A 13,600-nucleotide genomic window follows, 5' to 3' on the forward strand; every position below is an offset into this window, starting at 1 on the left:
CTGGCTCTGCTCTATTGTTATTTTCATGGCAAGTTCTCCACGGAAGACTTTTATAAACCACAATCGCCTAGCCACAGCTACTATGATATTTCTCCCACTCTCAACGCCAATTCCATCAACAAAGGTTTTTAAAGAGTGTCCGGTTGTGGAACTCTGTTCCGCTGGCCTGCTTTCCGGTTGACTACAGTTCGTTATCTTCAAGTAGAATGTAAACAAACTCCTGTGGAATCGTATTCTTTAAAATCAATTTTCATCAAATGTCCATCCCCGTATACGCATTAACCCGCATACTCAAGTGGCCTTTGCTCTTATATAAGAGTTTTCAATAATTCACGTAAAACGAATTAGTTATCCTCATCTATATAATTCAAAAGCATTTACATCATGTAAAAATTGCGTATATATATCATGCGATCACCCATTCTAAAATTGTTTTAAAATATCGACGTGTTTGTCCATCTTGTAATGTGTATTTATTTATGCTGTTAAATGTCTAAATGTGTTTAACTGTATTAAGTTTCTATGTTAATTTAATGGCGTAACCATCACTATAAAACTGGTTTCAAGAATATTCGCGCGTGCGTTTGACTATGTAGAACATATAAACTTCGTGATGTATGAGACTTGTTACTGCAGACATCAATGATTGTAGTCTTTCATTAAACTTTCATTCGTCCTTTAATGAGATCTTTTTCTTTTTTTTTTTGTTCATTGTCTCCCGCTGATCATCCCGCTGATTTATATTTTAAACATGAAGCTTTCTTTTCAAGACGTCCGGCTGTAATACATGGTTGAAAAACTTTAATTATCTGACATCGACTATCTTGAGTATTGATCTGAAAAAGACACGTGACGTAACGAAAAATTACATCAAAAATTCAGTATGAAAAGTTACTCCCCATACTGGAGGTTTAAGATCCAATATTTAGTGGAGGCCACACGTAAAATACTATTGCAAATTACTTAGGATTTCTATCTGCTCAAATGAGAGAATGTTACCCTGGTTTGAATTAGCATTCCCAGGCTTACTCGATTATCGCCCTTAAATTCTGGTAACATGTCTTTTACCAGAGAGCGACAACACAGCCACGTCACTTCCTTTTTCTTATATTTTCCCTCTTTTCCGCTGAACAATTAACTATTTCAAATGTGACGATATCGCCCTCCTGGTCGGCATGGCCACACAACCAGCGCTCCTGACTTACCAGCCAGCGTATTATCAAATAATAAGGTAAATAACGTTACTTAATTCTCCTTTCTCAACGAACTCTTATTTCTCTGCATATTAATTTCCTCGCATGTACATTTATGTAAATAAACCTACATTCTTTCACTATTATATTTGTTTTTCAATCACACTATCATTCAATTCATTAAAGACATGGCGGATAGGATCCCAATAACATAAACAGACCATTCTGTTAACCACAACCCGTGAAGAAAAATGAAGTGTAAAATTGTATGCAAATTCGTGAATATGATCGCCAGAGTACCACTTCTAAAATAAACATTTTAAGGGGATAAGAAAAGTAGTTCGAAAAATCCAAATAACTCGAATCATCAATCTTCATCTCGAAAATTCTTAAATAAACTAAATTGTATTCATTATAAAAAATAGGGAGGATGTTGCAATATTTTGGTGTTTTTATGTGTGTATTTTAAATTCCATGATATTTGTGGATTCGTTTTTTTCTGTGATCATTTTTTCAGTTTCTTCGTAACTTCTGAGTGCTACCCTGAATTGGCTAAAAATCATGGGTTTTTCTTTCTGGGTTATCACGGTGGTAGACTGCTTGTAATCACTCGGTAATCCCTTTAGGACCATGGAAATTAACAGACTGTCACTTATAACTTCACCAGACATTTTTAAAGAATTTGCAGTTGTCTCGGCTCTTATAATATAATCAGTAATAGTTTCGGCTTCCATACGTTTTAGAGAGGTCAGTTCAGTGTATAAAGAAATAATTTTGGGGTTTCCTTTCGATAAATAATGCTCTCTCAATATGTTTAATGCTTTGCAGCCGTCGTCCAGGGCTTCTCTCATTACCAGTGATAGACTTCGGTCATCTAAACACTGTATTAATTCCGCAAAGACAGTTGCGTTCTTTTCAATGAAGTCGGTGTCGTTTCTGTTTTCAGGTTGTGTTTGTAGTACTTCGTGTAGATTTTGGATTCGTAGATATCCCAGAAATTTAACTTGCCACAATTCGAAATTTGATTCGGATCCATCGAAATAAAGACGCACACTGGGCCCATAACCTCTAGAAGTGTAAGCCATTTTGAGTTTAAGAAACAGTTTCAGATGGTTCGCTGTTACACACAAGTCCTGGGAGGTGACTTGTTTGTAGTAGACAGTTCCACAGAACAAAATATTCTTACCGTGTCGAAACCCGGGAAAAGAACATGTGAAATTGCTCCAGAAAGGGTTTAATATTTATGAAGCAATTCTGGTTTCTGATTGATTGGTCGCAGAACGTAGTTAATTTGATTCGCCAATTCTTAGCAGCATCTTTTATAAATAGAGTCGTCCGACTGTGTGGGATCATACCCCAATGTAGCTCCAAAATATTGCAACATTCAATATAAAACAAAGCGCGTATAAGCGCATGTGGACATAGCTATAACAGAAGCTATGAGATAGCTTGCCTGCGAGGTTATTACCAACAGTAGCGAAAAACTGCAGATCTTAAAATCAGGAAGTCTGTACGAGCTGGCAAGAGAAAAAAAACAATAAGAAGACACCATGTGGGCAGGTGGAAATTTAAAGACATGAAACGTGTAGTTTAGCAGAAAGTAAAACTACCCCGAGGAGATGGCCATATGACCCCCGAAGTGACAGAGAGGGAGACGTTTTACGCTCGTGTAAAGAGGAGGATGAAGGAAAACGATAATTACCGACTTTTGTTAAAAAGAAAGAACATCAGAATCGAATTTATTTACTCTTTTTTTGTTTCTTGCTATGACTATACCCCTGTTATAAATGGCGGGGAGAACGTCAGTCTCTTTCTCCGGAGATTCGGTTTCGAGTTTCTCTACGTTTTATTTCACTACTGAAAATATATCCAGTGTGAACGACCCATAGATAAATACTCAAACTATCAGATACATGTTTGCAATGTTATCCGAGATATATGCTGGACTTTGGTACAATTTATTTAACAGACGAATAGAATGCGACTTTTATTAATTAGTATGAATTGCTCAGAATTTACGACGGTTCGAGTAAGACGAGCGCTTTCTTGATCTCTTGCTCTAAGCACGCATAGTCTTTAATTACGCAATTTAGATGGGACAAGTATCGTTTAACCGGGAATGGTTTATCCTAAACACTTTATTTGTGAATTGAATTCGCATGTAATCACTGCACTATTATGTATATTTATTCCAGCGTTGAATTTCCAGAAGGTTAACTGATCTTTATTGTCTTCCCTTGCTGGAATAAACACAGATAAATGCACACACACTCGCAGACAAGCAAAAATGTTCACATAGATATATAATTTTGTTATTTTTTGTATAATTTGTTTTGTAGTTATATTTCACGCTTTGTATATAATAAGTCGTTTGGCTTAGAAGGTAAATATTTGTAAAATATTACAACAAAGCCATGTATAAAAGCATACCTGTATAACTACATTCCAAGATCCAAATATCTTTTTCCACTTGCAGTTTTTTCACTTTATTAAAATAACGGTATATTTTGCAGATCCGTTTTCTTTGTACAGAAAGAAACAATATTTTAATGTCAATATCGAATATTCTCGTGTAGATAAATGGAATTTTTTTCCTTTTAGAAAGAAAAATGCATGAAAACTCACTTTGAAAAAAGGAAAAAAGAAAACTTGTAGAAGATTCAGGATAACACATTCGTTTAGGTAGGTCCATTAGTTTATCTTGTTAAGCTTAAAGCGTTTAGGAATCGTGTGACTTGAAATTGTTTTAAGAAGATTATATTAAACAAATAAAATTATTCATATAAAATACATTACTTTATACATAAGATATTTTATGTTTGTAATATGGGCAAAAGAAAATATAAAACGACTTTACATAAGTTGTGAATACGAAACTAAATCCTTACTTTTTTAGACATTGAATTAACTTTTTTGTATGTGTACTGCCCACGTCATTATTTTTCCATATTTGTTTTCTTCTATCCGCAAAAAAAATGTAAACCCATTTCAGATAATGTATATATAAATATATATATATATATATATATATATATATATATATATATATATATATATATATATAGATATAGATATACAATAATATGAAATTGCCCAATAGATGTCTGTTTATGCTTGACACCGTGAGTCGAAAATAGCAATTTCACGGTTAGTACAGGTAAGCATACTTGTAAATCATCTCTGATACGTAAGTCGGCGTTTGTGTTAGTCAATGTAAAATATTATTTTTACATTTATCAATATAATTTTTATTAAGTACTAAGAGACGCAATGTGTTTAGTTTTTATTTTTATATAGTTTTATACATAGTATTGTTTTTTAAACAGTAATATTATGCGCGGTGATGCGTAGTTGAGCTTTATCGTAATGATTGCATAAAAACAAGTATTTATTTTACTTATAAAAATATTATTATTTATACACACGCGATAAGCAACACTGCGTTCCGCGGGTCATTTCCTAAGAATTCTGTCACTGGCTTAGATGTGTGTACATCCGTTCTTACCTTGTGCGTGTTATAAAGCGTTGTATCTTCAGAAAGTATACTCATCCACAGGATGGGTATATTTTCTGGACACAATATTATCATGCGAGTCGATATCAGAAAAAAATAGTCATCCTGACACACATGCAAATCTGATTTCCTCATTGAACAATATAATTTATGTAATTGTTTTCCTGTTTCTTGCTTAGATACTCTATATAATACGTTTTAAATATAGCTAAATACAATTTTCACGGTAACCACCTTAAAAATGACCGTATTGGTGGGTTTTAGTTTGAAAAGGCAAATCTATCAAACGTGGACAAGAATATGAGAGTAAATCCATTAAACAGGGCGTAGTTTTCAAATTTCATTATAATAAATCATGACTAATGTTGTAATTTTGTAAGAAAACAACTTAACTTGCAGCATTTCTTATCCGAAGAAATGCGTCAAGGGAAACGTTGCAGAAAACGCAACATTCGAAAGATACCGTGGAAAATATAGAAGATTGTCGTCGGTGATGAGATCCTAGACTTAGGTAGTAAAATACAAATGGTATGTTAGAATGTAATTATTTTATCTGTATTATCTTTGTAGTACTATATTATTTTTAAGTGTTTTTTTTTTCGTATTTATTAATTCAAGTTCACTGACAGTTTGATAAAAATATACAATGGCCAATATTTTCATAAATATCTTAATAAACCCATATTTGTTGTATGTTATATTTTTTTCTTCTGTGCAAAAACAATATTTTGCGCTAATCAGAAAAAAAATCAGTTTCTTTTCAAGTAATTGGTAGAATAGCCATTTTCATAATAGTCGAGTGACACTTGGAAATTCTGTTTAACTTATAAAATCGAAAAATCAACGAATGTATTTGATTTTCACATGCACAGTTTTTCAGATTATTAACAATATGTCTCCTGTATCCGGATAAGACAACCAATTCAGCCTTAAGAAGACATCACCACCAGTACAAAATGGCTTGCGTTTACAGAAAGGTCCCCCGCTATGGAATTTATATACGATGACGCATTTTACGCTTGAAATTCGTAAGCACATTCAGTCTAAACAACCCGTAGAGTTGAATGTAATAATCAAAGAAGAAATCGCTCACGTTTGTGTGTATTGTGCGGTTATACAACTTACGTTCAGATGGGATCTGAAAGAGAGAGAAATGTAAGAGGGCAGCCATGGTTTTATAAGGTGTAGTCTCGTAAAATTCCACGTGATATATCTTCCACTGCATACGTATGCAAATGCAATGGAGTCAGTTTTCTAACAAAATGCCCGTTGGCAGATGTGGTTATAAGAAGACGGGCTGGAAGTTGAGAGAGAAGGTTTACAGTGACGAATTCTAGATATACGTTTGCTTATTGTATTTATTTAATTTTGTTTTGCTGTTTACCAGCACATTTAACTGATAAGACAACTGATCCAGCCTTGAGAAGACATCAACCCTAGTTCAAAATTCATCGCGTTTACGAAAAGGTCGCCCGCTGTGGAATATATACATGGTTGCTTATATAGGGACGCACTTTACGCCTGAAATTCGTAAGCACATCCTGTTTCGGATCACAAACTCGCCTGTTAACTGGTACATTTCCCAACCATAACGCCAGCAAAAAAATCCACTCAGCACACCAGACTTTATAATTTTAGCCATTTCAATTACAATCGAACTAACCATAAAATTGCCCAACATTTCTCCGCCATTTAATTGTTTCTTGTTTGACGACTCCGGTCGCGTACCGATTCGTTGCTCCTCTTCGAGTCTCGTCGCACTATAATTTGATCTAATTATAGCTGTCCAACATAATTATTACCTGCATATTCCTGTCACAACAGATGTGTCACTTGCAATAACATCGTCATACTATTGCAGTTGTAATTATGGTTTTCTTTTTATTACAGATATTAATATACTTACTGCATTTGTCGCTTTTAAACATGTTTATTCATCTCCTTATCTTCGTTGTATCATGTAATTCCGATAAAAGCAAAGAGAAATAACGCACGGTAGAATGTACAAAAAGTGTATTTAATATATGTACACATATTATAAGGTACGTTGAAAAATACACTAGTTTATTTCCCCGTAAAAATCTAGGATACATACTTATGATAGTAATTAAATTCTATTCCATGTATTAAGGCACGAAGTCCATTCAAGGATACGTTTTTATGAACGTAGGAATAATGATCGGAATAGTGAATGGAAGTACCATTTGATTATTTATAGATATGGCTAAAATAGAAACTTGTTTATATAAGGAGAGAAGGCTACAATGTGGTATTTAACTGGGAAGCAAGCCGGCTGGGCAGTAGTCAGCAAACGGGCATTTCTAGACAAGAAGATGTGTTCATAGAATTAGCGTTTAGATTAAGGCTAAATGTAGTGTTGTAAATAAATGACGACGTAAAAAAAAAAAAAAAACTCTTTTCCAGGCTTTATTGAACAAAATTCACAGCTACTAAAGCATGTGAGAAAGAATTCAGTTTTTAGTCGCGTGTAAGCGACTCTATGAGTCACTCCGTCGGTCGGTCGGTCGGTCTGTCCATAACACTTTTGTGCTTGACCTTTTTGGTTAAGATCAAAGGTCTGTTGTTAGTAGATGCTGTTCTTAGCTTTTTTAAGCTTTTCCTGGCCTTTTGGCCTGGATAAAAGTGTACTACATGTTCCGAAGATACTGCAAGCAAAGACCATATGTGGGGGAGCAGTCGCACATATAAGACCTTGGTCAATGTAGGGGCAACCCTTCATACCAATTGTCACTAAATAGCTCCCCTACTCCCCGGGGGAGTTGGTCCCCATTTCCACTTCACTCCTCACATTAAAAATCAGCCTTGTGCCTAATTTGCTTGGGGGGAGTAAATAAATACCCTTTTCTTGGCCTTTTGGCCAAGATTAAAATGTAGTATCTGTTCCGGCAGATACTGCAAGCAAAGACCATATGTGGGGTTTCCCCCACATATAAAACCTTGGTCAATGTACGGGCTACCATTCATGCCAATTGTCACTATCCAGTTCCCCTACTCCCCGGGGAGTTTGCCCCCATTTTCCATGGCACTTACATTAAAAATCGGCCTTGTGCCTAATTTGCTCGGTGGGGGAGCAAATAAATACCGCTTTTCTTGGCCTTGTGGCCAAGATCAAAGTGTAGTACCTATTTTTACTACATGCTGTACTTATGTTTGTAACTTTGTGCTATAAAGTGGCGGATCCCTTTTCTGTATTAATTTAATGTAAAATGATCTGCCACTTTACAACCAGTCAGTCCAAAGCCATTCAAGTCATTCTCCAGATTATTCAAGTTGTTTTTGAAGGGTTTCATTTGTTTTTAAGCATTCAAGTCGTTTTTTTCATTCAATTCATCCTTATTCATTAAACTCATTCTAAGTCATTTACTTTTTATTTATTTAAGTCATTTCAGCCCATTCTTCTGTAATTTTTGTTTATCTTTAAGAATTTTATGTCAATCCTACATTCACGCATTCATTCATTACACGAGAGAACGAGACTAATGGAAAAAAGGAACGCGTACAAAGGCATCTGGCAAGAAACTGAAATTTCATATCCTATTTTTTTAAACAGTAAGAACAAGACAATTTACATTAGCGTTTCCTTTAAATGAAAATATAATGATCTCCTCCGCTTGTGAAAGAGATTGTAAATACTTTTTTTTTGTTTTTATATAAATCCAGTCGCTGGTCTGGTCTGCAAATTCTGTTAGATCGGCGTCGAGGTAGTTCGCTATTCGAAGGACTTCTGGGAGGGGGTGTTCTCAGGGCTCTGACTATTATAGTCAAATTCATTTTCTGTATTAGAGACTTGTTTCAGTCAACTGGGACGGGTCTGCATTTGCAATGTCGTGTTGAATAATTTTAGTATCATTTTGAGGTCTATCAGAACGTGGATAGCAAGCTAGATGCCTCACCGCTACTGAATATTCCCGGCCATCATTATGTCGTATTCTTGTATGTGTAGGATTAGCTTCGAAGAGCTCCATTGCCTCATCAATCGGTTCATATTTGCTCCTGTTAACAAATCGTTTTAATGATACATCCCCAGGGTCACAGAGCCAAACAGGTAAAGCAGCACCAATAGAAGAGCGCATTCCAAAGTTGAACATGCGTTCGCGAGGAGTTGCATTTTAGTAGTACACAGCAGGGAGCGAATAGCATTTAAAACATCCTGCCTAGCTCTGAGGGGTAATCTCCTTGATTCCAGTGCTAATAACAGAGTGTTTCGAATAATGCCGTGTAGCGCTCATTGACTGTTGCCTTTTGGCTCGTATGCAGTAGTGTTGCTGGATGCAATTCCAACTCGCAACAAAATTCTTTTGGATTCTTCCGACATAAACGAAGATCCGTGATCGTAATGGATAAATGAGGGGAGTCCGAATAAGGTGAAAATATTTTTAAGGCACTGGATTGCGGTTTGCGAAAAGCAATCGCGACAAAGGAAAGCAAAAGGAAATCGACTGTATTCATCGACGATAGTAAATATGTAACCATATATAGTCGAAGATACTGGGACAGGTTCTTTGTGGTCTATGCAGAGGCGCTTTAAGGGAACAGTAGAACATATTGTATTATTAGTAGAATCGAAGATTTGAGGTTTTATTTTGGCACAAATCGTACATTCAGCTGCCACACGCCGGACTTCATCAATTGCGTATGGCATATTTTTTGATCTGACAAAATTCCAAAAGCACTGTACTCCAGGATGTATTAATGAATTGTATAGTGACTTTAGTTCCTGCAAGGAAGGAGCAGCAGCACCAGACACTCTCGATTATGCATCGCCAACGATGTTTTCAATTACGGAACGGTGTTTTATGTCGTATGACAATACATGAAATTCCATTTTCCACCGTATAATGTTATCATTTTTAATTTTTCCTCTGTAAGCTGGTTTAAACATAAAATGATACGGCTTTACAACATTAAAGTGCTTCCCAGCTAAGAGATTCCTCCATTTTCGGACGCACTGGATTATGGCAAAAGTCTGTTTCTCGACTATGTGAAGTTATATATCAGATCGGTTTAGCGATGGAGAAAAAAGGCTACAGGCCTCTCAGCCTATAAGAGAGTGCCTCCGACAGCCTTTTCTGAGGCATTGATTTCAATAGTAAATTGGTAATTCATCATAAATAACTTTTACAGACGATTCGGCAATGCCTTTCATAAGTTTTTCAAAGGAGTTGACAATTATAGGAGGCAGGGGAAATTGTATATTTTCGATCAGTGGACGGATTTTGTATGAATACCTTGGTATCTATTTCGGGTAGTTTAGAAACATTCCAAGACACGTGTTTAATGAATTTTAATTGTGAGGAGGAGGCATTTGCAAAAGAGGTTTACAACCCTCAGAATCTGGTCGAATAGCCTCGTTACAAATGAGGTACCCAAACAAATTGATGGAATAAAGTGAACACTTTGATTTTTCTCGGTTTATTTTTATGCTATATGTCGAGGCACCTTTTGAAAACCCCGCCAAATTTTCATCATTTTCCTCCTAAGTTTTACCACAAATTGTAATATCATGTATATATGAACAAGATCCAGATACTTTGTTGTCAGAAATGAAAGAATTAATGAATCGTTGAAAAGCAGAAACCTCATTAGTGACACCCATGTGTATTCGTTTGAATTGGTCAACACGATTTCCAGTTTAAAAGGCCTTGTAGGGCCGATCTTTGTGACAAGTTTCGATCTGGTAGTACGCTTTGGATAAGCCAATTGTACTAAATATACGATATTGCCTATTTGGTTCACGAGATCCCCAATCCGAGGCAAAGGGTATGCATCAAGTAAGGTGGAACGGTTAATATTTTGGGCGAATAAACTACAAATCTTTATGTTTTATTAGGCGACGAAGTCAGAAAAATCTGAATACGCCATAATGTATAAATTCTTTCAATTGCATCATCGTCAAGCAGTTATAGAATTTCATTTTTCAATGAATCGAACATCTTTCGCACGGTAATTTCGGGATTTATTAGACATAGGTTTGCAATCAGGGGTCAAGTTTCGAAACAATTTCACAGGAGCACAGCTGATATTGGTTAGGGCGCGGATTTTTAGAATATCCTGAGGTCCACCAAAATAAATACTGCCGCTCTGGTGTAGTTTTAAAAAAGGCACTCCGAGTATAATATCCATATAGGAATCAGGAAGCACTGTAAAGTCAATTTCTTTATACTCGCAACCATTGAAGGGAATATTCTCAGTGCAATATTCAGAGAGTTTGAGGGAAACGGCGGATGATGCCATGAAAATTACGGAATTACGTTTTGAAGTAGACAGCTTGTTTGTTTTAACAATACGGGCACTGATAAAGTTATCAAAACTGGCGGTGTCTATGAGGGTAGGTTATTTTTCCCCTTTTAATTCAAGAATTTTAGTAACGGGAGGGCACCTTTCACCCCCGTTAGCATGGGGTAACATAATTGCAGGTGTCGGCATAGCAAAACGTGAAGGTGTCGGCATTGCATAACGGCAAACTTTGGAAAAATGGCCGAGCTTACCACAATGTCAACATTGCTTATCGTGGGCAGGCCGATGACGGCGATCATCCTTAAAGTTACGTCTCCGCCACCAGTTGTAACACTTGTTGTGAGCAGGAAGGGCAGTAGAAATTATACAGAGTCCCACTCCATACGAGAACCGGTAGAATCAGAAATTTTTGAAATAGTAGTGGCCTCCCCCGGCAGGATCAGTAGACACACTGTTAGTTATAGTAGTAGTATTAGTAATAGTAGTAGTATTTGTAGTATTATTATTCGTAGTAGTAGCAACTGCTTCAATCGGGGAAGCGTATGATTAAGCACGGCGCTGAGCTTGTTCTAAAGCTCTAGCATTGGGTAGCCTCTTTGAAAGTTAGCGCATTAGTATCAAGTAGTCTGGCACGTATTACTGAGGACCGGAGACATCGTAGAAATGCATAACGGACAGATTCGTCCGTATAAGTAGTAACAGTAACGCCTTTCATGTAACAGGAAGCGACAAGTCGATTCAAGACCTGAACGTATTGGTCAACAGACTCGTTTTCTTGTTGCAGACGCGTAGAAAGCAGACGTCTAGCATAAATAACGATTGGAGATATGTCGGAAACACCTTTCAGTAATGCAATAGCGTATTAAAATCCCGAACAACTTTCGATAACGTCGGCAACAGTGGGACTGATGTTTAAATAAATAATTTCGTGTTTATCTGGGTTTAACGAAGCAATAGTTGATAAATAGTAATTAAAGTTACGATACCACAATCTCCAAAGCTTGCTATACTGAGGGTCCTCTTAGGATAAATCAAATAAGGGAAATAAATTTTGGTTCAATGCATTGTAGTTTTGTAAATGAATGAAGACGTAAAAAACCCTCCTTTTCAGGCTTTATTGAACAAAATTCACAGCTACTAAAGCAAGAGAGAAAGTATTTAAAATAATATCCTTTTAAACAGTAAGAACATGGCAATTTGCATTAGTTTGTCCTTTAAATGAAAATATAATACGCAGAGAGAGAGAGAGAGAGAGAGTGGGAAAATCAAATATAGTTGTGGAAATCGTATCGTGGTTGTAGCTGATCGAGTGTTTTTTGTTAAAATAAGGCAAGACGGGAACAATAGATTGGAGTTAAGACGGGCACTTACAATTAAATAAAAGATAGATGAGAATCAGCCACACAACGTGTCTTCTGAGAAGCACCCATACTCTCATAACTCTACGTGTGCTAATCAAACCATGCGCCTGTTCTATCACCGCAATGTTGTAATATTTTACTTGGTTTATAAGTATTTCTCATCGAACTGCTGTGCCAATCCCCATCTCGACATAAGTACTCCTGACTGAGCCAACAATAAACAACATTTAGACAGATGTCTAAAGACACCAAACATATGTGAACGAATATTTTGCTACACAAATCATTATTACAGATAAAACTGTATGTAATGCTTCTAATTTAAAACATCCATTTTTTTAAACAGTCGCAATGTACCTTGTTTGTGGTTCATTCCATATCTCCTCATTTACCTTCATTTCAGTCTCCTTCATTTACCAAAATTCTACATTTTTATATTAGATTTTGTCGTACATTAAATTGGATCTAATTATATTTAAATAGCATGGTTATAACCAGTACATCAGGGATCTAAGAGATATGCCACTTTTAATCAATGCGTCATCGAATCGCTGTAATAGTTAATTCTATAAAACTGGATCACAGAAACTTAAGCAACACTGAAGCTGATCAATCCTAAGTGGGTGACCATTTGCGACTTCCAGGTGTTGTATGTGCTCTCCGCTTATCTCGGCGTTGTTTCTAGTTGTGCTGGATTTCTCCTTGACACTGGACTCAAACAGTATTACGTTTTATTTTTATCGTATTGAAGCTCATTGAGACACACATACGCACATACACACCCATATACACACACGCACGCGCCTATATATATATATATATATATATATATATATATATATATATATATATATATATATATATATATATGGTGTCCCACTTTAAATGATTATGAACCCACATTAATTATAATAAAGAAAAGTTTCATGCATCAAAATACTCTGAAAAAATGTAAAAACCAGTGGATAATCGAAAGGCTTAAAATTGTTGGCTATTGTGTATATGGACAGCTTACAAACAGAAAAATAAAAGTCCAGGGTCGGTCAAATCTGGTGATCATGCACCGTACTTGATACTTCCTCCTCGCCCTAACTTTCTGCTTCGCAGGTGACTATCAAGATATGCGCTTACCTCAGGATGATGGTGGGAATGTGCTGCATCGTGCTGGAAATTCCATTCTTTATCCTAAACAGCTCTTGGAAACGTGGCATAGCGTATTCATGTAGTATGTGTAGATGATTTAAAAGCGTATACATTAATTATGACACCCTGTA

The 13,600-nt window shown here is 36.1% G+C and overlaps 1 protein-coding gene across 1 annotated transcript; it reads right to left on the bottom strand.

Moving 5' to 3' along the window:
• Positions 1 to 8,953: 8,953 nt before the first annotated feature.
• On the bottom strand, positions 8,954 to 9,370 carry LOC145259052 (uncharacterized). Its single transcript, XM_080116679.1, has one exon. The coding sequence runs from the start codon at positions 9,368 to 9,370 to the stop codon at positions 8,954 to 8,956; it is 417 nt and encodes a 138-aa protein (XP_079972805.1).
• Positions 9,371 to 13,600: the final 4,230 nt, after the last annotated feature.

Source organism: Euprymna scolopes, chromosome 34, assembly GCF_053919585.1.
Source record: "Euprymna scolopes isolate OS-2025 chromosome 34, ASM5391958v1, whole genome shotgun sequence".
Taxonomy (NCBI): Eukaryota; Metazoa; Mollusca; class Cephalopoda; order Sepiida; family Sepiolidae; genus Euprymna; species Euprymna scolopes.